Source organism: Anthonomus grandis, chromosome 3, assembly GCF_022605725.1.
Source record: "Anthonomus grandis grandis chromosome 3, icAntGran1.3, whole genome shotgun sequence".
NCBI lineage: Eukaryota > Metazoa > Arthropoda > Insecta > Coleoptera > Curculionidae > Anthonomus > Anthonomus grandis.
Genome location: NC_065548.1, coordinates 24045511 through 24070605, shown reverse-complemented (window position 1 = coordinate 24070605; position 25095 = coordinate 24045511). Strand labels below are relative to the sequence as shown.

At 29.7% G+C, this 25095-nt stretch overlaps 1 protein-coding gene across 3 annotated transcripts in view; it reads left to right on the top strand.

Moving 5' to 3' along the window:
- Window positions 1-24879, top strand: part of LOC126734675 (lachesin-like) — a 768805-nt gene extending 743926 nt beyond the window's left edge. For 2 of the 3 annotated variants that reach the window (XM_050438383.1, XM_050438385.1), the window contains one exon: window positions 15478-15890. In XM_050438383.1, coding sequence (XP_050294340.1) covers window positions 15478-15584 — 107 coding nt within the window. In that variant the 3' untranslated portion in view covers window positions 15585-15890. Of the gene's footprint in view, window positions 1-15477; window positions 15891-21401 lie in introns of those variants that run through there. The other variant, XM_050438384.1, reaches the window with a different exon arrangement.
- Window positions 24880-25095: the final 216 nt, after the last annotated feature.

Below are 25095 nucleotides of genomic sequence, written 5' to 3'. Positions count from 1 at the left end.
TACAGCAACGACTTTTTGTAATTCCAGAGAAAAAAATCCAAAGGGCTTACATCTGCTTCGGAACTTCGCGCAGGCTGCCTGATTTTCCATCTCCTTATTTTCCAATTCATTGCTCAAGAAATTGTTGGTGTAGGTAAAACTGTGCATTTCGATAAAAATATGCCGTTGCACCGTCATGTTGAAGTCACATTTTTATCTATTAGACCTATAGAAATGTGTGCATTGTCCAATAGCTAAGAAAGTATGTGTTGTAATAAATGTAAGTACGTACGGACAAACTAAGAAGTCAGTAGCAATATAGGTCCATATGTTATTCGCAAATTGCTGTTGATGGCATCTCCTGCTGCTTGAGAATTCTCCGTATACCATATGTGGCTATTGCGACTATTAAAGTAACCATTCTTGGTGAAACACTCCTCATTGGTAAATAGAATGATCAAATCAAAATCAGAAGCTTTTCCTTAAAGCTAGCTTTTCGTGCAGTTTGTGGATATTCTGGGTCTCCTGTTGGTTTAAAACTGCCCATTTTTCATGATCGAAAATGAACTGTAGATAATGTTTTTCAAGAAGGATGTCTACCATTAGGGAAACGCTCAGTGTAGAGCCGTTTACCTTTGCTGGTAAAATCAACCATTTTTACACTCAAATGCAAAACTCTGTTGTAAATAAATTGAATGTGAAGCAACTAATCTTCTATTTCGACTCAACTAGCCAATAACAGTGCGATTCCTAAACAAGTTAAAGAATGCAATATTGGTTTTCAAGTATTAGGAGACAACATTTTTTTTTATGAGACTATTAAAAAATCACTCAGCTTAATTTTGACTAGGAGTTCCTATGCAAATATTGTTCACTATAATGTCTTAAACAACACCCTAAAGTTTGTCACCACCTTTCTGATTAGATTACCATACACTAGGACAAGATCTAAGTTAGTTGTAAAAAAAAGGTGTCAAAGCAAAAGTTTTGTATTTTGTGAAACATATTAGAACCTTTGGTGTAACACTCAAATCACAAAACATTTTTATCACTCACCAAAACTCTATTTTACTTACGACACATGTTTTGGTAACGATGTTCAATCATTATTGTACGAGTCGATGAAGAATACGAATTTCCTAAAAAGAACATGTTGCATGAACGCTTGTTAAAAAAAAATCGCTCAGGAACGTCACTTCATATTTTCAGTCATGCATCTTTTCCAATAAAAACTTTTTGTATCGGGTATTACGTAGTAGTAGCCAATACCAACGTTCCTATTAATTTTTAGATCCTAGATGATATTTTAAAAAGTGTAATGTATAACTTGCCTACCAAACGTTGTTTCAACTGTGCGGAAATAAATAGGTTTTATTTAATAAATAATAAAAACTCGATGCTTAGGTAATCAAATTAGTAGATGTCATTTAATAACACATGTATTGACAGTAACTTTTATATTTATAAAAGTCAGTCTATCGGTCTGTTTGTCTATCTGCCTTCATACTTAATATTTCATTAACTACCTAATGAAAAAAATTTAAAAAATCGAAATATTAATGATGTAATAATGATTGGGATTGAGGAGAACATGCGAGCTTAAAATGTAATTAATTAAGTTCCCTCAATATTAAAATTTTATGGTGTTAGATAAGGCGACCTTTCTGGTCACTTAATTGTTCCCTTCTTTCCAAACCATGATTTTCGGATCTAATATCGGATTTATTAATTATCGGATCTGATCGGATATAAGGCACGTAAGACTGGAACTAGTTCATGTATAAGAAATTCTAGATATCTTTCCTCAGTTAAAGTATCATTGAAGAATATGGGCCCTATAACTTGCCTGCCAATTATACCAGCCCAAACATTAGTTTTCTGGGGATATTGTGTATCAGTTTCCCTTACCCAGTGTGGGTTCTCGTCAGACCAGTAGCGACAGTTCTGCTTATTAACATGGCCATTTAGGGTAAATGTAGCCTCATCAGAAAAAAGAATCCACTCCGAAGATATGCGATTTTCGTCAATGGCGTTCATCATTAATTCACAGAACTGAACTCTGCGATCTGGATCGTCTTCCAATAACTCTTGAACGGGTTGCATTTTATAAGGTCGTTTGTTTACACTTTTAAAAATTTTTAGCACAGATTTATGGTGAATAGAGTTTTCGCGAGCTACTCTTCTGGCTGCAGTGCGGATTTTCTTCCATCGCTAACAATACATTTAATTGGGTATTTTCATCCATTATAGAAGACCTTTGTCTTGAAACATCCCTCACGTGCCCAACTTCTCGAAATCTGCTTTCGATTTTACTAACCGTACCTTGGTTAATAGGTGGCAAATCTGGATATTTCTGCCTGAATAACTGGACAACCTCTAGCTAAGTACGACTTCTGTCCCCATAACCAATCATCATTAAGATTTCAATCTTGTGGGATTCGGATAAATAAGGCATTTTTTCAATATAAGTTAACTTATTTAACAACTGGTTGAAATTCACTTTAACAGTGACACTACAACAATGTCAGGAAATGTCTCGATACCAATAAAATAAACAAACACTCCAAAAATTTACCAACACAAAATATTTCGAGACTTTTAATAATTTAATGGTTTTTATTTTTTTTTTTCGTATTTCTCCTTTAGATAATCACAAAAGTAAATAGGGCAATTTAATCAGGAAAAAGGATTTTTTTCAACGAGAGTTTAAAAAAAGTGACTTTCCATTTGAAAAAAAAAGTTTGGGTTAATTTGGACCCCCAATGTAGGTGAAAAAATACAAAAACTATCTTGAAATGTGAAAAAAAATAAACAAAAATCGACGGGTCTCAGGAATTTTGCGAGATAAAATTTGATTAGTTTTAACTGAATTTATTCCAGTTAAAGTCACCACACTGTATAGGAGTAAACCACATGTACTTTTTACATAATAAATCAAATATATTACATAAAGTATTCAACATAATATTTTTTGTTCCTTCTTTAACTTTAACTTTAAACTTTAAGCACCTTCGTAACCTAGTACCTGTATGTGCTTTTATATTTAAAGACACAATTTTATTGGAATACTTAGCTAAGATACAGCAAAAAAATATGTATAATATTCCATTTTATAGATTCACAAGTAATAAAAAAAAACACTTTTATATCTTCAAAAAAAAACAACTATTCAATCTTAAATCTAGACAACACCCATATTAATATAATATACAAGAACATAATAATAAAATATTAATAAGTAAATAAATAGATATTGTTAACAAAATGAAAATCAACCCTAACATACATATAATGGTTTACCATAAAACCATTTTCCTAAATCAATTTAATATGCATGATTGGAACTATTTTATATTTATAAAGATATATTCTTTGGCAATTTCATTAATTTTTTTTGTTTTTTATTATTTTAATTTCCCTTGGCAAGCAATTAAGAGCATTATTACTGGTGAATTGTGAAAAACTAGTAATTCCTTTAAATAAGTCAGAGGTATGAACAAATAAACACACATGCTGACTGTATATTCAGTTTTACATTTACATTTTTTTACAAATTATTACATAAGTTCACGTTTTACATTACTTATATTTTAATTATATAAAAGTTCAGTGTGATGCGTTTTTTTTTTATAAATGAGCTTTAAAACATAATTTTGTACTACATTCAAAGGCTGCAATATACTTTTGTAGGTACCACCCCATGCTATGATGCAGTAGAAAGATTTATTAGTAAAATCTCTTAGATTCTACTAAGGACCTATGAATAAGAATACAAAGTTTAGTGCTAAAAATTTCTCTTAATATGTAAAATTTTGTGATCAGATGTCTAATTCTTCCAGCAAGATGATTAGTGTGTTCTGCTTATTTGAGGTTTTAATCAATTATTAACTCCTAAATATTTAATTTTCTTTTTTTCAGAGAACTCTTCATTATTAATATCATCCAATAAAATTTTATTAAAAGGTAGTCTATTGGAATTGGTCGAAAAAAAGGCTATCTATTTAGTTTTGTTCATATTCAAATTCAATTTTTAAGTACACAACCAGTTTTTTACATGCCTAAATCCATCACGCAAAGGCTCCCTAGTCTCCTGCCATATTTTGCCATTAAAGATTAAAGCAGTATCATCAGCAAATGATAGTATTTGACCTGACAACGGTAGTTTTAGAAAAGAATTTAGGAATTTTATCCTAAACAATATAGGTCCCAGTGTGGTTGCTTGAGGAACTCCGATGGATACATATAATGGATCACTATAGGTATTATCTATTTCAAGATTATATGTGATGTATTCAGGCTCTTTGTAAATCCATACTGATTTTCCGAGAATATGCCAAGTGAGTTCAGAAATGTTGTTAAGCGGTCTTCAAACTTATTTATGAGGCTAATTGCTTAATCTTATTAGTTAAAACTTTTTTATGTATTGGAGTTATCACAGATTGTTTAAAGTAAGCTGGTATTTGGCCACTTGTGGAAATTAAATTTATAATATGGCTTAAAGGAGTTGAAATGAATTTATTTGTTAATTTGATTATAATAGTAGAAATATGGTCTAAACCTGGTGATGAATTATTTTTAAAGTAGCTATGTGTTTAATAATCTTGTTTTGGCTTACTTGGCTCAAACACATGAAAGAGTTTGAAGACTGAATTATTTGGGAAATTTGACATTCGTTCTGAGGAGTCTTATTTTATTTTTCATGTATATACCTATATTTATGAAATTATTATCATAGAAATTAGCCATATCTTTATCCGTTTCAAAAGCTTCATTTTTATTTTTATTAATTTTAGGAGTAGGCAAGCTTTTTTTCTTTTTTGTTAGTAACATCATTTATTATCTGATAAATTTTTTACTATTATTCCTATTTATTAAAACTTAAGTTTTATAGTAGTCAAGTTTACATTTCTTTATTAAATCATTCACATAAATTCTATATTATTTATATTCTGTTATATTCATTAAACTGGGTGATAAACCTGGGGCATGCAATTTTCACCTCATTTGATTGTAATATATCTGACCAGTCGGTATTTTTTATTTTACTAATTTATTTTCTATAATCTACTATGTGATGTATTTTATTAACATTTTTGTTTTCGGTTCCACTAGTTCAATATTTCGCATAATTGGATAGTAATGAGTTCGTTAGATGTCTAATACAAATGATTTTATTGATATATTCTTGTAATTTTCATTATAGTTTGATTTACTGAAGAAATAGCCAATACAAGTGTTTGCTAGATCAGTTTCTCTTGTTAAAATGCTAATGAATTGCTGCAACCCATATGAATTTAGTAATAAGATATATTTATATGGACCTAGATGGTCTATATGCCATGTATGAAATGATTCATTCGGTTTATCAATTGGATATAAAAATCCTTGTTTCTTTCCATATTAATTTCTCTTATAGGCCCAATCAAGAAAAGCCTTAACATATTTTTTTATTAAATCGTGTCTTACCACTAAACCAAAATTTATTTTTAAATAAATTTTCGCATTTACTTAATCCAATTTGGCGAATTTCATTATAGTATTTCTTTAAAATATTAAATCTTCTTGACTTAGGTATAACTAACTTTTCTTTGCCATCGGCGATTTTCGTATAAAGTTTCTCATTATTACTTAGATAAGTGTTTTTTAATTCACTATTACAATCATTACTATTTAATTTTTCACAAATAGTGCCAATCGTTTAGTTTATTCTGATTATCCTGAAGTTGAATGCACATGAACCAGTCATCAATATCAATAGTAAACAAATTTGACTTTTCGTCTGGACTTTCGACTTACCGGCATTTCGGCTCAGAGGATCTACATGCTTCATCCGGTGTCTGGGTCTTTGTTTAATTTTTCAAAATCAAAATCTTGAATAGAGAGCCATAATCGTGCGACTCGTGATAGTAAATCCCGTCCGTAATAATCTTAGAGTAAAATCCCGTCAGGTAAACACGAAATCTCCTAATAGAATCTACTATAGCAAGAGTCTCTAATTCAAAGGAGTGATAAATTTTTTTATCGTTATTGGTCAATCGGCTATAATACTTAACAGACTTAAAACTGTTCTCATCTTTATGAAGTAAAATCCCTGCGATACCTTTACTACTGGCATCTGTGTTATTCTGTGCAGTTCAGTTTTCAAATGTGGGTCATAAATTTTAAGTACTGGCCTCGAGATTAAACGTCTTTTAATGTTTATAAAGGTTTCTTTATCCAAGGAAGTCCATTTCTATGGAATCGACTTTCTTAGAAGGTTAGTTAGTGGTGCTACAATTAGCACATTATTTTTAATGAACTGTCTGAGGTATGAGCTTTACCCTAAAAATATATAAGTTCATGTAAACTTTTAGGTGTGGTTTTACCGCTTTAATTTCAAAGTCACCCAGGCGAACTTCGTGTTTACTTATTTCATATCCTAAATAGTCAATTCTCGTCTCAAAAAGAAACATACTTTTCTAGATTAAGCTTCAAATTAGCTGTACGTAATTTGGTAAAAACAACTTTGAGGACCTCAAGGCCTTCTTTAATTGTGTAAGACGAAATAAGAATATGATAAAAAAATACTTATATTTTCAGGAAGTAAGTCTGAAAATAAATTATTAAGCTACCTTGGAAATGTGGCCGGTGCTTTGCTATGCCCAAATGGCATTCTTAAGAACTCATATTGACCTTCCTAAGTGACAAAAGCTGTTTTGTCAGTACTGTTAGCAGCAACAAGTATTTGATAATATGCCCGGGTTATGTTTAAACCTAAAAAATATTTCTTTCCTCTAAGATTACTAAGTTGATCCTCTATATGAAGTAAATGCCATCTTTAAATATAACTATATGAATTAATTTTTCGATAATCAATAGCTAACCGATGGTCACCATTTTTCTTTTTTACTAGTATTTCTGGGTTAGATTTGATAGTGACTGCCTAATTATGTTATTTTCTAATAATTCTTTGACTTTATTTTTGTGACTTTTTACTAAATGGTTATCTATATGTTTTATAAAAAACTAGTTTTTTCGAAATAAATTTCAACTTCGATTAAAGTTGTTACTCCTAATTCTGAGGTGTTTTTAACTAAAAAATCGTGAAAATTACTTAAAAGACTGTAAAATTTTGAGAGAAATGGTTTTTGTAAAACTGATGAGTTTACATTTACGTTTCATAAATTAAGAGACCATATCTGACACATTTTTTCGTTTTTTTTCATTCCATCATTCTTTTCAAGTTTTCCCCGAAATTTTCATCTAATAGAAATGCACTTAATAACGCAGCTTTCTAACCTTCCCAAGTTTTATCATATTCTTGCAGTCCATTATACCATAGTTTGGCGATCCCTGACAACTAAGATTGCATAAAATATGATTTAGTAGCATCATTCCAACCATAAATGACTTCTACTGCTCGATTTTATTAATACAATTTGACAAATTAATATCACCAATTTCGGGATCAAACACAGGAACAATCTTACTTTTTGTTACATTTAAGCTTGCATTTTGACTTGTGAGCATTACGGAAATACCAGGCATCTCGGATTGAAGTTGGCTTATAACTTCGCAAACCTTTGCTCATATTAATCTATCAATTATTTGTTTTTTAGTTGCTCTGCGCTCCTCATGGCTAGTTTCTTTCTCACTGGATGATGAGTCAGCCTTAGATGGTGGGCGGTTTTTGTTTATGTCACGTTCATTTTTGTTTTAAATGTCTTTTAATACATTTAGGCGACTCCTTGTCGCTACTTTCAGAACCACTACTACGCAACGTCATATTAGTACGTGGGCATATATATAAATTAAAAAGAAAAATTATAATCCAAATGAACAAACTAATTAATAATTACAAACTTAACTATTGGTATATATAACTACCTATAATGTAAGTAATTTATTAACTTATATTTATTAAAACTGATACTATAATCTTAACAAATACATCGTTACAATATTATAATATAGTATTATATATAATATTATAAATTTTTATATACAATATTAAATATATGTAATTATTAATATACCTAATTTCTAATTAGGTATACATTAGGATCCTAATCAAATTAATACTAATAATCACTCCAATCGTTACGTTACCTACAGTGGCCGTATTTTGGAAACCATGCGAGAATCTTCGAATGCGAACAAAAGTCGAGCAGCAAAATTCACACACGAATTAAAAAGTGCATTTTTGAACAGCATTTAAAGTTTCAAAAAAAATGGTCCATTTTTCTCAAAGAGACCTCTTGATAATAAAAATTTAGAGATTAGAGGGACACAAGGTCAATGGTCTCAAACGATGTTTATTTTTTAAAAAATGATTACACGTGTTTCTCCCTAAGGCATCGTCAGATCTAAAAGAAAACAGAAAGCGACCCTAGTATAAAAACAACAATGCATAGACACAAATTACAATATAGAGATTTCACTTACCGGTAAAGCTATTGGATTAACACCACAAATATTCAAGTTAAAACAAAAATAAATACATACAAAATAAAAATAATGCTGACGTTCACATTAATTCCGGATTAAACACACACATTAAACTAATGTGCAGTACCTTTCCCAAGGACGTTGTTTTTTACAAACGGTATGTGGATGATGTCTGTTTCGCCTGGAGTGGGGATGAACTCGGACTGGATAATTTTTTGTATTTTTTAAACTCTCTACATCCTAACATAACGTTTACCTTAGAAAAAGAAAAAGACGGTAAGCTTCCTTTTTTAGACCCTTTGCTGACTAGAGATAACAACAAAATCACCTTTGATATTTATAGAAAACCTTCGGGAGTTTACTCACTTAACTGCGGGGAATGTAATGCCGTTTACATTGGTCAGTCTTGAAGGAAAATAAAAACGAGAGTGCAGGAACACTTAAGAGAATATAATAAACACAAAGAACCCGAAATCACCGAGACTAAATCGCCTTTTGCAAGTCATTTATTGTCCTCAAAACACTTTCCTTCCATCCCGGAAAATGTAAAAATCCTTCATGAGTGCCCCAAGGGAAAGAAGTTTGACTTATTAGAGAAGATGGAGATCACAAGGGCAAAAAGGAGTCATGTACTGTCTTGTGTGAATGATGTTTTTACCTTCGAACCGCATTTAATTTTTAACAATATTTATCACGACCTGGATAGCACGTAAGTTAAGCGCTTGCCTACGAACCCGATGGTCGCTGGTTCATTTCTCGACCAAGTCATATTTCACTTTTTATTTTTTATTTTATTTTTTGCTTTATTTCCGTTCTCCCGTTCAACTTAACCTCACTCTGCTTGTTTTGTTTACTTTTATTTTATTTAGTTTTGACACCGGAATTAATGTGAACGTCAGCATTATTTTTATTTTGTATGTATTTATTTTTGTTTTAACTTGAATGTTTGTGGTGTTAATCCAATAGCTTTACCGGTAAGTCAAATCTCTATATTGTAATTTGTGTCTATGCATTGTTGTTTTTATACTAGGGTTGCTTTCTGTTTTCTCTTAGATCTGACGATGCGTTAGGGCGAAACACGTGTAATCATTTTTTAAAAAATAAACATCTTTTGAGACCATTGACTTTGTGTCCTTCTAATCTCTGAATTTTTATTTAAAGTTTCATTCGCATACGAAGGTGAAATGTAGTGGCAACGTAGCAAAGTCAAGTGCTATTGGAGGCCATGTCAAACGGAATGAAGACGATAAAGATTTTTTAACCTAACCTGAAATTTAAGTTTAAAAACATCAGGAAATTTTCAATTTTCTTTCATAGCGTTCGAGTTTTTCGAATTGACTTTGTTTAACATGGATTCAAAAAATTAAAAATATTTCGGTTTTGTGTCGAGTGAGCAAAAAAAAGAACTAATTTGATTTATGGAAGAGCACTCGGAATTAAAGTCGGGCAAATTCACCCCAGATTTTTCAGCTAAAACTGTGCCTTGTAGATAAAAGTAGCGGACAGATTACACAGTCTCTGGAGCACATAAAGAGCACATAAATTCCATCGTAACAGTCTTGCTTAATCTATATAATTTAATAAATTGAGCATCTGAATACATGTCAAATGGGTCAAGAAATGAAGAGTACATACTATTCCTTCTATCTGCCAGAGTTTCAGTCTCGTCCAGTGCATCGACGACGTTTCTTTGCACAAGATTGTTTAATCTTGCCATTTAAATTTTGGTATTTTTTTAATAAACAAGAAAAAAACTACGAAAATACTTAACGAACACACACAAATTTAAAAAAAAAAACAAAGCTTGTTTAAAATCAAATTAAGACAAGTGGCAGATTCAAATTGAAAATCGCACACGAACTTTAAAATTCGAATGGTATTTACCCATTCGAGACACCGCATGCGAAAAAGTTGGCATACGAAGTGGTCGAAAATACGAATATCGATTTTTCGTGCGAAATCCTCTAATTTCGTATGCGAATCAAATTCGAATGGTTTAAAAAATACGGCCCGAGTTGTATGCTCTACCTTTCATTAAAAATTTTAATTTTAACCTTGCCTTTTAAATATACTCCACACAATATTAAACACAAACCACACCATAAGTTGGAATTAACTCTTATAATGCAATACAACAGAAAAAACTTCAAAATTTATCAGCGATATAATTGTTTTCTGCGAAAAAAAAGGCATTTAAATACCATAAATTTAATAAAAGTGGATTTATTTTCCTGTTTTTTTACCAGTGGATTACTAAAACTAAATATATTTTACATATAAGAAATGGCAAAATACAAAAAACGATATAGTTAAATCATAAATAAATAAATAACGGCCTCAAATGAATTTAACATTAAACATCACGTATTTTCCTTTATATTATAAAGTGATCTAAAAACTATGCGGCTTTTATAAAAAATTATACCAAAAATTCATTTAAAACGTATTTAATGTTTAAGCGGCAAAAATGAGAAATTACGAAAACGTGAGGACTTTCCGGTAAATGCGTTTAAAGTGACATGGAAAATTATTTTTGCTAGTATATTTTCTATTTACGTAATATTTTATTTCCAAGGCATTTTAGTTTTCATGGTTAACCTATATTTTATCACTAAGGTAATCTAATTCTTGAAATATCTCTTTTGTTATAAAATTTTTTAAAAATTCAAAACTATATTGTACTCAACAACAAAAGGTCTAAATAAAAATCAATAGAAACACATAAACACAGAAAAGTGCTTTTAATTTTATTGTCTAGTGAACAAAACTAACCAAATGGGCAAAAACTAAATTTTATTTAGTGTTATGGTCTTTTTATTGCCGCATCCACTTAATTGTTTAAAAGTAATGGATGACTCTATTTGGCGAGATAACCAAAATGGACATTGCGGGCCCTTTTTATTAACGCAGTCCGGCGCAAAAATCTGAGTTAATGCTTTTATTTGATAAAAAGGGCCTTTTTATTTTCTTAGAATTTAGTTGTTAAATGTTTTTTTTTATAAAATTTTGTCTTATGCTTATGCTATAAAAAAGTTAAACTATTTCATTTTTATCACCTTTGATTTTGTTTCCTCTTTAATTCAGCTACTCTACTCAGAAATAGACTAATACCATTGTAGGAAAATTAAAAAAAAAAAACAGTACCTTCAATATTTTATATTGGCTATTTCAATTTTTTGTCCTTAAATAATAAAACTTAAAGAATTTTTTTAGTAGAATGTTGTATATGTATATAATATAAATTATCTACACTCATATAAAGTAAAATAGGCAGCTCAGAATAAGGTTTTGTAAACTGATTTTATGTTCAATTTAAAAAAAAAACACGTTAACTAATATACATTGCATCCGTAAAGTAGCGACCGTTTCTGAAAAAAATGCCCGAACCCGTCGATTTCAATATTTAATATTAAAAAAAATACAGTTACTACTTTCAATGTGTTCTGATTTAACACTATGTAATTTGTTTTTGAAAATTAAACTTTTTTCGTTTAAGTAAAGTATTTCTTTGGTTTTATGAGATTTTCGCTTTACAAATTTAAAAGACACTATATACTATGACCTTAAACGTAACGAAACTTCATAAAAAAATTGAAATAAAAAATAACATAATAGTTATTTCTTTAAATACAGGGTGATTCAAAATTGAGTGCAAAGATTTCAAGGGCGTATTTACCAGCCAAAAATAAGAAGTTTTTTTTATAAAAACGTATGTCCTAACTTGTTTCATTTTCTAGATACAGAGTGTAAAAGTTTTTTAATAATTTTTTTTTGTTAGGAAAATCTTCTTTCGTATGTATCTGTTACTTAGGCTAAGTTAAATTTTGTAAAGAAATTAAATGAATCTCAGTAATCGATGCGAATTTATCATTTGTTTTAATAGGGCCAGGCACAGATTTAGATTTTTTTCCTGCAAACAAAGCTTGATACGAGTAAGGCTCAAGAGGCAAGAAAGTTACATTATTGACCGCTAAATCTAAAAAAATTAATAAATTGTCAAAAAAGCGGTAGCGTACCATAATTTTTCCTATAAGATCCTTTTCCTATAAATAAGTATAGGTAACCCCCTGAAACGCCACTAGAATTAATACATTTATTTTATTTCCACCAAAGGAGGGCCTTTATTACGACAAATAAGCCTACCAAATTTTATTTAAATCGGGTTAAAGGATTTTGAATAATTGATCAAAAACCGATTACATTATAAAACTTTTACACTCTGTATCTAGAAAACTAAGCAAGTTAGGACATACGTTTATATAAAAATAAGTTCTTATTTTTAGCTGGTAAATACGCCCTTGAAATCTTTGCACTCAATTTTGAATCACCCTGTATAATAGCCTAACTCAGAAAATTTAACAAGCTAAATATTAATTAGAACTTACAAAAAAAATTCAAAGAACTGATTTACATATGGAATAAAACTAAAGCATTATTAGATACTATCATCTTCAAATGAGACCTATTCGCTATCTAAATCTCCGGCTGTCTCGGATTCAGCTAGAGATATCCAAAAATGCTGTCATATTTAGTTTAAGTTTATGGTAAGAAAAAGGGTTTCCAGAAAAATTTGTCTTTTCTGTATGGTAGATACACCGTAATTCAAGAATTACTTGATACTAAAAAATGTAGTAACTATATTGTTTGTTAAAAATTTGACTCTTCGTAGTTTTCAGTAAAGTCTCAAATTTAAGGAGAGTCGACGCCTTCTGAAAACATACTTCTACTTCTTTAACTATCTTCAACTACTACTTCTTGGTTTTAGAAGATCCAATTAGATCTAAACGTTCCTCAAAATCATAAATAATTTAAAATGATGCTCTCGGCACTCATGTCTGTATATTAAGTTGTAAGATGCCGCATGGTTATTTGCTAGAAAGATCCTGTCTGATTATTCACTTATGTTACTCTTTCTGTGTAGCTCCTACATCCCCTGGTGGGTTTTGGCTGACTTAACAATTATCTTCCATAGGACTCTGTCCATCATTAGCTCTTAAGCGTCCTGGAAAATTAGCATTCTATGATTTGATGCTATGTTGTCTCTCCAGCCATAGTCATGGTTTTCCTAGTGGTCTTCTACCAGTTGGGGCCTACTCCGAAACTAATTTAAAAAACGTTTGCATCTTCATGTCTTTTGATATGGCAAACCCACCTCAGTCTTTTGCTTTTAAATATTTTTACAATGTCCAGTTGGTCATATAGTTCTTTTACTATCCTGTTTTTTCTACTACAGTATTGCTGTGTATTTTCGCTTTGTGTAGGTCCGTATATGCATCCAAGGATTTTTCTCTCTGTAATTTTCATAGTCGGTCTCACAATAGAGTGCTACATTCATATTTTAGTCGTTGAAGATATATTTTTAAATTTTATTCTTTTCTGAAATGCAAAACAGCAGTAATTATCGTGCTGTATTCTGATGTTTATTTTCTTAGTCTGGGGTAATAGTGGCACTCAGAAATTTAAATTTATGGACTCATTCATGGACTTTCGAAGTTATATTGGTCCATAGTCACATTTTGTCCCCACGCTGAGTTTTTGATATAGCCCTGTAATTGGTTTTACTCTCGTTTATTTTAAGGCCTATATGTTTCGTTGCAGAATCAATTTTTTGAGATTCTTCTTTCGTTCATAGTTGATTTTCTAAGGATGTCTATGTCATTCCGATTATGTCATCCCGATTTCTAAATAACAAAGTCTCCGTTTTTGCCTTTCTCATGAACTTATGTACAGCTAGATTAAGAAGGTATGAAGAGATAGCGTCTCCCTGTTTTAGACTATTATTTATAGTTAACACGTTGAAACCTTCCCTCCAATCCGTACTGCATTTACGGAGCCTTCTAGGCAGATCTTTGTTAACCTGACAAGTTTATTCGGGATTTATGTTTCTATTATAGCATTCCATAGCTCCATGCTACCGTTTCTCCTCCTTTAATACTTTTAATATTTTTTCTAACGCATTTTTTTAACTTCCACAGAACTTGTTTCCAATCGAGCCATGTTTCTTGCCCTTATTTTCTCTTCATACTCCTTACCGAACCAAGTGATCCTTTTTTTAGCCCTTATCATTTCCATGATTTGCGTACAGTTTCGCTATGTTTTCTCAATATCTCTTTTGGATATTATGATTAGACTCAAGGTGTGTTGTTAAACCTCTGTTGTATTCTCGATTCTTGCTGCTGACATTGAATGTCATATACGGGGCTGGACTGTTTTTGTTATACTTTTGGCTAGATATTCTTGCTTGTATTTTAGGTCTAACCAGAAAATAATCACTATCTGCATCCACACCTGTAAAGCTTATAACGTCGATAATAACTTAATTTGGTTTTTTGTTAGTCTATCTTTAGATATCCAATATCATTTATGAACGTTCTTGTATTCAAAAATTGTTGATTTATGTGACATGTCTACTAGTCGGACTCCATTAACGTTGCAGTATTCATGTAGGATATATTTTCCAATTACTCGTCTAAAGGCCTCTTCTTTTCCTACTGTAGCATTGAAGTCTCGCAGCATTATTACGATATCTTATTTGGGTATAAACATAGGCATAAAAATTGTATATAAATAACTTCTGTATAAAGTTATTTTTTTAATCTATCATAGAATTCTTGATTATTTATGTCATCTTTTTTTCTGCTGGAGCACACATAGATAACATCGAATAATTTTATCATTTACTTGCAAAAATGATTTGACAAATTCGCTCATTAATAGGCTTAAACTTGACAATAGATCCTACTAGTTCCTCTCGTATGATAAAACCAGTTCCAAATTCACGGCATTAATTCTACCTTCCGCTATAAAATACAACAAATTTTTAATTCTTTGGTGTCTTAAGTCTGTCCGCTGAATCCCCTGTATTGCCGTGTTATCTATACCGATTTGCTTTAGCTGTTATTTTGTTCAATATGTTATCAGCTTAGTTCATTCAGGTTTCCAATGCTCATAATTTTTTTACATAGCCATAAGTCATATCAGTACAATCACGTCCCGATTTTTTTACACCATTTCAGTGACACCCTCTATTGTATTAAATTTCTACTAAACTTGTGATTTTATTTTTTTCAGGTGAGCAACCAGCTGCAATGCAAACCAGCAATGGACACCGATGTATCTCGCTCACCCCTCTCTGCATAACAAATATACTTTTACTAATATTACTGAGTAGTATTTGATCATTTCCAGCCATATCCATGTAAGTGAACTGTGTTATCTTTTTTGATAAAAAAACTGGGATGTAATAAACAGTAAATTAAGTGATGTGATTGTGTTTAAGTCTAATTAACTAAATGAGCTAACATATTAATAAGATCACGTAAGACGTGTATAAAGAGTTTTTATATTGACTAAAATCTTAAAGATCGGTTCTTTAATTATTAGAGAGATATATGATGTTAGGGTATCATTTTTTTTAAATAATAACCTCTAATATGTTCAGTGATTGCTAAAGTCCTTTTATTATTGTCTTATAAATATTTTGTATTAAGTAGGGTTTTTTTAATAATAACAAACATAAAATACTAAAAATCATTAATATATTAACAATATTATATTTTTAGATGATCATTATATTATAAAATAATTACAATTGTGTAACATATACATAAAAAACTTATGTTAATCCAAAATGATTATAATTTAAACAGATGTAGAAGTAAAATAACTTCATAATTGAACTCTTAATTATTGTCAAGCATCGCTACAAATTATTATTTAAGAAATATTTTTATAATAACAATTTAGGTATTTTTTTAGTTTATTGCTATTTTACCACAGTTTTTGTAATAACTTATCACTTTTTCTACTTTTTTGACTTTTATATTATCAGTATACATTTAAAAATGTAACAACCTTGATATTTCGACACCTATTAAAAATTCAAATAAAACGTAAGAACACATAATTTTTGTTTATTAAGAGTGCATTTTTTTTATTTATTTTTAATTAAATTATATTAAAAGGTCATTAGAGCAGTCCTAGAAGCAGCTATGATACTGTATTTCAACTAACGTTTAATAATGAGCTATATATGCTTTCTTTTTAATAAAAAGAAAGAAGAAAAAATATTAAAATATAACAATAAAAACATTTTTTTTTAATAATAAGGGTTCAAAATACTATCCATTTTTTTTAAATAAAACAATCAAGCCTTAAATTTACCTACAATACTTCAAAAACTTTTTCTTAAATTTCTTGAAATGCTGCTCTTACCTAACTTTTAAATCATTCAAGTTTCGAAGTTGTGTTTTTTTATACAACCGACTAAAGATTTCCCCAGAAGAGAAACTCCAAAAGGTTTAAGTCAGGTAGTCGTGGTTGTCATTTAATTGGTCTTTTTAATCATTCCATCTGTCTGGAAAATGTTCAGCGAGCCTCTATGTAATTGTAAAAAGGTATTGAGGTGAAGCTTATTGAAAGTGTGTGAGTAAGATCTAGTTGTTTTTTATCCATTATCATATTTAGTTGATTTTCTATATTTATGATTAATAATAGGTTTATTACTTCTTTAAACAGTTTAAGATAAAGAACACTTAATTTTTTTACAGCATTTTTAAGTATATCAGACTAAACGTAATTTGTTTTTTTTTAACCAAATTTAATTATCTTGTCAAAATGCAAAAAGTCTGCTGTTGCAAAATTGACAATTTATGTGAATTCAGTTAATAAAACATATTTTTTTTAAACATACGAGAAACAAATACGACTTAACGATGAAATAACTCGAAAAATTTATCCATTTTCCCTAAGATGCTGGTCATAAGTTTTTATAAAAGTCAAAAACACAGAAACTAGAGCATTACAGAAACATTTAATAAAACGACGAAGGTTACGTGTTTCGCCCGACGGAAGATGGTGTAACCCGAAGAAAGGAAATTCAACAAAAAAATTTACCATAACATACACAAAATACCTAACATATAAACAACATATGACATATAAATGAGTTAGTTGTTTTGTGTATGTTATGGTAAGTTTTTTTGTTAAATTTCCTTTCTTCGGGGTATACCATCTTAATTACTACGTACTATCCCCATTTTTTAATAAAAATATTGTAATTATAAGTACTTAGTGACCCTAGTGTATGGATTATCTGTTTGTATAATTGCTTATTACTTCTACAGGATGTACTCATTTGTTTTTGAAATTTGGTTCTTTTTTTTCCAAATCGGTATTTTGTTAATACTTTTTTTCTGCTAATATTTTTTTTTGTTTTTATTTTCGGGTAGTAGGGATGATACGTTTTAAATAAATTAAATCTTAGTCCGCTATAAAACATTTTTTTTCTTTTAAATTTATAATCAATTTTTTTTTATTATCAGCTAATTAAATCTAACATATATTATTAAGCATATTTAAGTAGAAAACTATTGTCTGCACAAGGAGGAAAATAGCTTTTCTTACCTATTTTATTTTGTTCTGTGCTTGTTCTTAAATTATTATTGCTTTGCAACCAGAAGCACACAAGGCATTATGAGACCACTGACAATTGCTCATATTAACATTAGGTCTTTGCATGCCCACTTTAATGAACTTAGGCAGTTAATCTTAGATTAAAATTATGATATTATTGGATTAAGTGAGACCTGGCTTAAAAAGTCTTTTGTAAGTAAGTCTTTTGAAATTCCTGGATATAGGCTTTTAAGGTGTGATAGGGATGGTCGGGCGGAGGTGTCGGCGCTTATGTAAGAAGTGAATTAATTTTTTCCTTAATTAATTCTCCACTTGCAATAGAGCAGCTTTGGTTTAAACTATCGATTGAAGCAAAAAATATTGTTATAGGGGTTGTGTTTAGGCCACCAACTTTTTCATGCATAGAGTTTCTAAATAATTTTGAGAATACTTTGATGAATCTTATTCTAGTACATGATAATATTTATTGTGTTGGGGATTTTAATATAAAACTACTTAACTATGGAAATTCGGATGTAATTAAAATTAATGAGTTATTTAATGCATTGGGTTTGACTCAGGTAATTGAGGGACCAACGCGCATAACATCTTCCTCTGCTACATTAATTGACTATGCCTTGACAACAAACAAAGATTCTGTGATAGCTAGTGGAACGACGTCCTGTGATGAAAGTGATCATGAACTTATTTATATAAGGACTGTGTTTTATTTAACTAAAAATACGCCTATTTTTAAGACAACACGCTGTTTCAAAAGTATAAATCTGCGACAAATTGACTCGGATCTTCGGCCTATACCCTGGAACAATATATATCATTTAACAGATGTTGATCAAAAAATTTCTTTTATAATCGATAACATAGTTGCGTTGCTTAATTTACATGCACCACCTATAAAATTTCGCATTACCAAGCCGTACGCTCCATGGTTGACTGGCGCTGTAAGGGCTATGATGCAGGATAGAGATAAAATGCTAGCAAAGTACAAAAAGAATAAAAGTATTGATGACTGGAATAGTTATAAACTCCTAAGAAATATGACCACTCTTGCAATACGTAATGAAAAAAAATCATATTTTAACTTACAATTAACTGCTACAAAAGATGTTTGGTCTTCAATCAAATTACTTAACCTAAAAAATAAACAAAATAGAAATAATATTCTTAAAAATTTTGAAAATGTTAAAAAATTAATCAGTTTTTTATCAACTCTGTTCCAAAAATTAATTTAAATAAAAATACTCTAAATTATTATAAAAGTGTTAAAAATTTCTTATTTCAAACGAGTTTTAGGTTTTTGGCCGTGTCGGAGTATGATATTGTAAAGGTTATTAATAACATTAAAACTACTGCCACGGGCATTGATGAAATTAATATACTTACCATCCGACTATGCCTGCCTTTTCTACTACCTTATATTGTCCATGTCATAAACTTCTGTCTCGAAAATTCTGTTTTTTCTTCAATGTGGAAAAAAGCAAAAGTTAGCCCTTTACCCAAGACGTTAAATCCTCTTACATTAAGCGATCTGAGGCCAATAAGCATTCTTCCAACGCTATCAAAAATATTAGAAAAAGTAATGGAAATGAAGCTTCAGAAATATGTTAAAGACAACTCAATTTTACCAGTGACACAATCAGGGTTTAAATCAAACCACAGCTTTTGTACCGCATTGGCCTCTATAACTGATGATATTTTATTAGCATTTGATTCCAATAAACTAACATTACTGGTAATGCTTGACTATAGCAAGGCCTTTGATACTCTCAATCATGATCTTTTAATAAATATTTTGTCATTTGTTGGTTTAGGGGAGAGGGCATGCGCGTTGATTGCTAATTATCTTAGAGGTAGGTATCAAGAGATTTCTTCTGGCGTGCCTCAGGGCTCCATCCTTGGGCCAATCCTTTTTTTAATCTATGTATCAAACATGGCAAAAATATTCATATCATCTAAGCAGCACTACTATGCTGATGCTACTTAAATATATCTCTCATTTGAACCAGGTGAAAGTTCCCAAGCAGTGGCTGCCATTAATTATGACCTTGCCAGCATTAACGAGTTTTCTAAAAATCATTGCTTACAATTAAATTCTATGAAATCAGCATTTATGCTGTTTGGGGACAAGGGTAGCCGTAAGAGTTTTTTACAGTATTATAGGGACCTAACTCATATCAATAACGAGCCTATAAAACATGTCGAGCACTGCAAAGCTTGGGTTTGATTCTGGATAGTGACCTGCGATTCACGCAGCACGTAAATTCATGTATTCAAAAAGGAATTTTTAAACCTTAAAAATATGTATACACATCGTTATGTTTTAAATAGAAAAACAAAAATTCTACTGTGGGATTCGCTGGTCCCATCACCGCTTAATCATTGCGATGCAGTGTATGGTCCATGCTTGAGAACTTCTGAAGAGAGTAGAATTCAGAAACTCCAAAATGCGTGCCTTAGATTAATATATGGCATAAGAAAGCGCAACCCCATAAAACACAAGCTTAAGGAAGCCAGGTGGTTGACTATGCACAACACAAGGATTTTTCACGCATCTTCAATGTTTTTTAAAATAATTAATTTTAGATCTCCACCTTACTTATATAATAAAATAAAATTTCGCACAGATGTTTACAATATTAATACCCGGTATAAGGCAAAAATTATAAATAGCTGCCAAACTAATACCGAAAACATTTTTAGCTTATATTCTTTAAAAAAATACATTTTTAAGAAATTACTGCAGGAACAATAAAGCATAATTTAGTGGTTGTTTCGTTTCTTTTTTTTTTCTTTTTTTATTTTCGTACTTTCTTTTCTCTATTCCGATGATGATAACAAAAACAATTAATGCAATAGACTATATATTATGATATACATACATATAACAGACTGTATCTTTTGCTTTGTGATGTGTTTTGTTTGCGGGGTTGAATTTGTTTCTTTTTCCTTGTGTAGGCATATATGCTGTCACATTTTCTTTTTTTGCAGGTTGATGTACTCTTTATAATTTATAGCATTTATATTATTCTTATTTTGAAACTTAGTATATTATCGATAATTAGGTTAGATGGAAGAACAATCATTTAGATATCTGAATCTTTGTGCGCTGAACCTCGCCTTTAAACTATTAACCTTGTAATTATTGTATTTTTTTTTCCTAAATAAAAAGAACTTTATTATTATTATTATTATTATTATTATTATTATTATTATTATTATTATAGGTCTAATGATGCTCTAGTCGAATGAAACATGTAACCTTCATCGTTTTATTAAATGTTTCTGTGATGCTGTATTTTTTATGTTTCGTGTTTTTGCCTTTTATAACTAACGATGCGATGATTAAGGGGATAGAGAAGAATGTGGAAGAAAATAATAGATGGTACTGTTATGCATGGCAGCGACAGGTTACAAGTTGAAATTTGATTGACAACTTAATATATTTTAACGTAAATCTTCTAGATAGCTATAGACACCATTAACTGTTTTTCCTTTAATGATATTTTTTTGCTAATAAGGTTTTTTATTTAATAAGAATTAAAAACATTTTTCATATTACCAGATAAAATGTTTTTTTTTAGATAACCGTGAGCTATGTGGCTCTTCTTGCTGATCCAACCTAATCCCTCTAAAGTAAAAGCAAAATGTTATTTTGCGTTTTATTAGCGAACAGCTCTTTAAATATACGCACATATATATAGTAGAGAAGAAGAAAACAATAGAGTAGAGAAAAAAGCTAGATACAAATGGAGTAACTTATCGATACACTGTTATATTGTGGCAAAAGAAATTATTTTAAAACCTAGTGCAGTTCAGTATGCAACACCAATACCTGTCAATAAATTCCTCAAATATACAAAATAAAATAAACATAAAAAATAAACTTATTATAGGGTTGCTTTATTACAGTATTTAAATATGCTTTTCTTAGCTATTTTTCTTTTTTAATACGTATTACTTTAAAGTGCTTATTTTTAAATGACGTCTTTTTGTTTTCAAATAAAAAAACTTATTTACACTGAGTTTCTTTATTAAATCAAAACATTCGCATTTTATATTTAAATTTATTGATAATAAAAATTTTAAAATTTTTAGGTATAAAATTATATAGGGCGATTTTATTATATGTGTAGGATCTTTTATACGTAGATATTTTATATAATGGGATAGAAAATTTATTTTTATTTATAATATTCTGTATATAAATGCTTCTCCTCGAAAGAAATTTATTTTTAAGAGTACTTTAGGTGTTAGCGGTATTCAGAAGCTAATTCGTAAAATTTAAGAGATATACTTTTCTACAATTTTTTACATTGAGCCAGTTAGATTCCGCAATTTTATGACTAATATATTCATGCTTCCTAATTCTAAACACGTATCGACAGCATACGTTCTGTACCCTCTATATTTTTTTCATCGAGACCTGTAAGATATGGATCGTATATAAAGTCGCCATAGTTAAAATGTGAGAGCACTAATGATTCACATTTTTTTTTACGAACACCTAATAATGTGCCAATTATTATGATACACTAAAATTAATATATATTGTATATTAGTTTTAGTGCAGAAATACTTTTTCTTATTATATATTACACATGAACACTAAACGCGAGATCTTTGTCTATAGTTAAGCCAAAATTTTTTTGCACTAATTATAAATTTTCATGTATTTCTTCAGTTCAGGTTGTTTTTAGTAGAGTTCGTTTTGATTTTATTTTCAATTTATTATAGTTTAGTTTTACCAAAATCTAATTTCAGTTATGTTCAGCAGATTCTTTAATTATTTAAAGATGAGCGTTTATTTTATCGGTCACCTCTTGCGATTTGTTATAATCAAAGGAGACTTAATATGTCTTATTATAATTGTGTGTCATCCGAGTATTTAAGTTTTACAGTGTTTAGGAATGGTACTTATTTTGTTGGGTATCACGTTAATTTTTGTAGTATTTAAAAGCATGATTACAAATATTTCAATGGTGTAAATAATAAAGAGGAGGGGTATAAAATAGCTCCTTGTAGATTAGACAACAGAATATCCATTTCATCGATATTGTTGTAGACCAGCATTTGCGACTAATTTGCGAAAAATCAATTCACTACTTGAACAAGTCCGTGTCAAAACCATAATATTTCAAATGAACTAATAGGAGACGATCTAAAGTATCAAAGGCAGTAAAGAAGTCCGGAACAGATGCTAAAGTAGATACTGTACTAACATTTTCGCGAAATTTGCATTAGTTACCAGGCAGCCTTTTGGTAACAGTAAAATAAGTAAATGTTTAATGGCAAAGAATTCGCTGAGGACTTTTGAATATGTGACTTATATGACATACTGACATAGACTAAACTGAAGTCAGAAAATGCATTTGAAGATATAGTTCCACAGAAATTTAAATTAGGGGTTCTTGCATGGTGTGTTGCCTAATAAATTATATAAGGTTATATTGGCTTAGCACCTTCTTAGCATTGTGGAAAAAATTTGTACTTAGTGTTTCATAAAATTAAAAAAAATAAAAACTGTTAGATTCATAGCAAATAGGAATTTTAGTATCAAAATTTCTATCCCTAGTTATTGTATTATAACTACCCGAAATTATGACATTTAAAGGTTTTGAAGTAGGTATTCACAAAGCGAAAAGCTGGACATACTATCAATGTATGGACAATGTCAAGAAAATAATCGTAGAGCCAATTATTTAGGGATACTCAAAGAGCTATTTAGAAGAAAACCACAGCCACCCAAAAATCGGTTTATTCGAAACGAAATATAAAAAATTAATGTCTTGGCATTCATTTAAAATAATCAATTTCGATAAATGTAATGCAAAATTAAATTGGAGTAAACTATAAGACACCTAGTCGCATTTTTAAAAATTATAAATTTAGCAGCCTACAAATATCAAATAGTCCAACATTTATACGAAAAAGATCAGGCAGGATCCTTAAATGATTGCAATATATAGTCTCTTGATCATTTTAATGGAAACGATATTTTCCATTTTATTATTCTTTTTTCTGGCCAATCAAGATTTATATACCGGACATATTTAAATCGAAATTACGGATACACGATATTGCTCACAAAAAAATCCCAGAATTACGAGAGAAATCGTTTTTAGGAACTATTTGGTTTTAACATGTGGTTTAATGTACATAGAAGCAAAATAATTTGAAGTTAAAATATTTTAGCAGAAAACAAGTAAATGCACTTTAAAACATATTGAAATGATTTATTAGTTAATATAATATAAGTTTTTATTCCAGCTTTTAAAATATCTAAAGAAATAAAAATGTTATCTGTAAAAAAATGATATTCAAGTAAAGACAGTTATTGGTTATTAACAACACAAAAAAAAATGGTAAGTGAATACACGCAAATCCATAATTTCTGAATAGCCATCTAGATGACTTACAGTACAATCATTTTTAACTGCTACTTGTCAAATCAATGTCGACATGAATTTAAATGCGCAGCGAATGACGTAACAATATACAAGAGTCCATAAAAACGACATTGTGGTTACTTCCGGTTAAACCGGGAATAAAAAAAATATTCTTTTATGTAAGTACGCAGAATCAAAGACAAAACTAAAATTAAAAAGAAATCCAAAAAAATTAGAGTCTGTTAAATCGTTGCTGTGCCACCCGGTATATATATATTAATAAATTTTATAGTTTAGAGATAAGCTATTAGGGCCAATCACTGAGCATCAAATAAATCAACAAATCAATTTAATCAAAATGTAAATATAAAATACCACTTAAAAATATATAAATTTGTTAAAATTTGCGACCGACAATTTAAGAACAAATCTATTTATTTAAAATATGTAACTATCCCCTGGCAATTTAATTTACTGTTTAAATTAAATTAAAAATACTTTTATAAAGTTATAATTATTTGGTTTTCTATATAATTTATTTACCATGTAATTGATTTTAATGTGATTTTAATTATTAATGTGAACATTTTAAAATACTTATAGTGAAACTTTGTAACTGCTTTTAATGAGTTATACAGCATTATAGTTACCTATATAAACATCAAGTATAAAAAAGCCCTAATATTATTTTATCTTTAAGGTAAAGCAATACATTCAATTAGGTGTTTTCGAAAGAGTGTTTTCATTTAAAATAAAGTTGACCTTCTATTACTATGTTAAAAATTACCAGAAGTATGGTATTAACCTTCTTTAAACGCTCTTAGAACAAATGTGTTTTGTTTATCAAATGTAAGTAAATTTACCTCATCCCTAACTGGACAAAATTTTT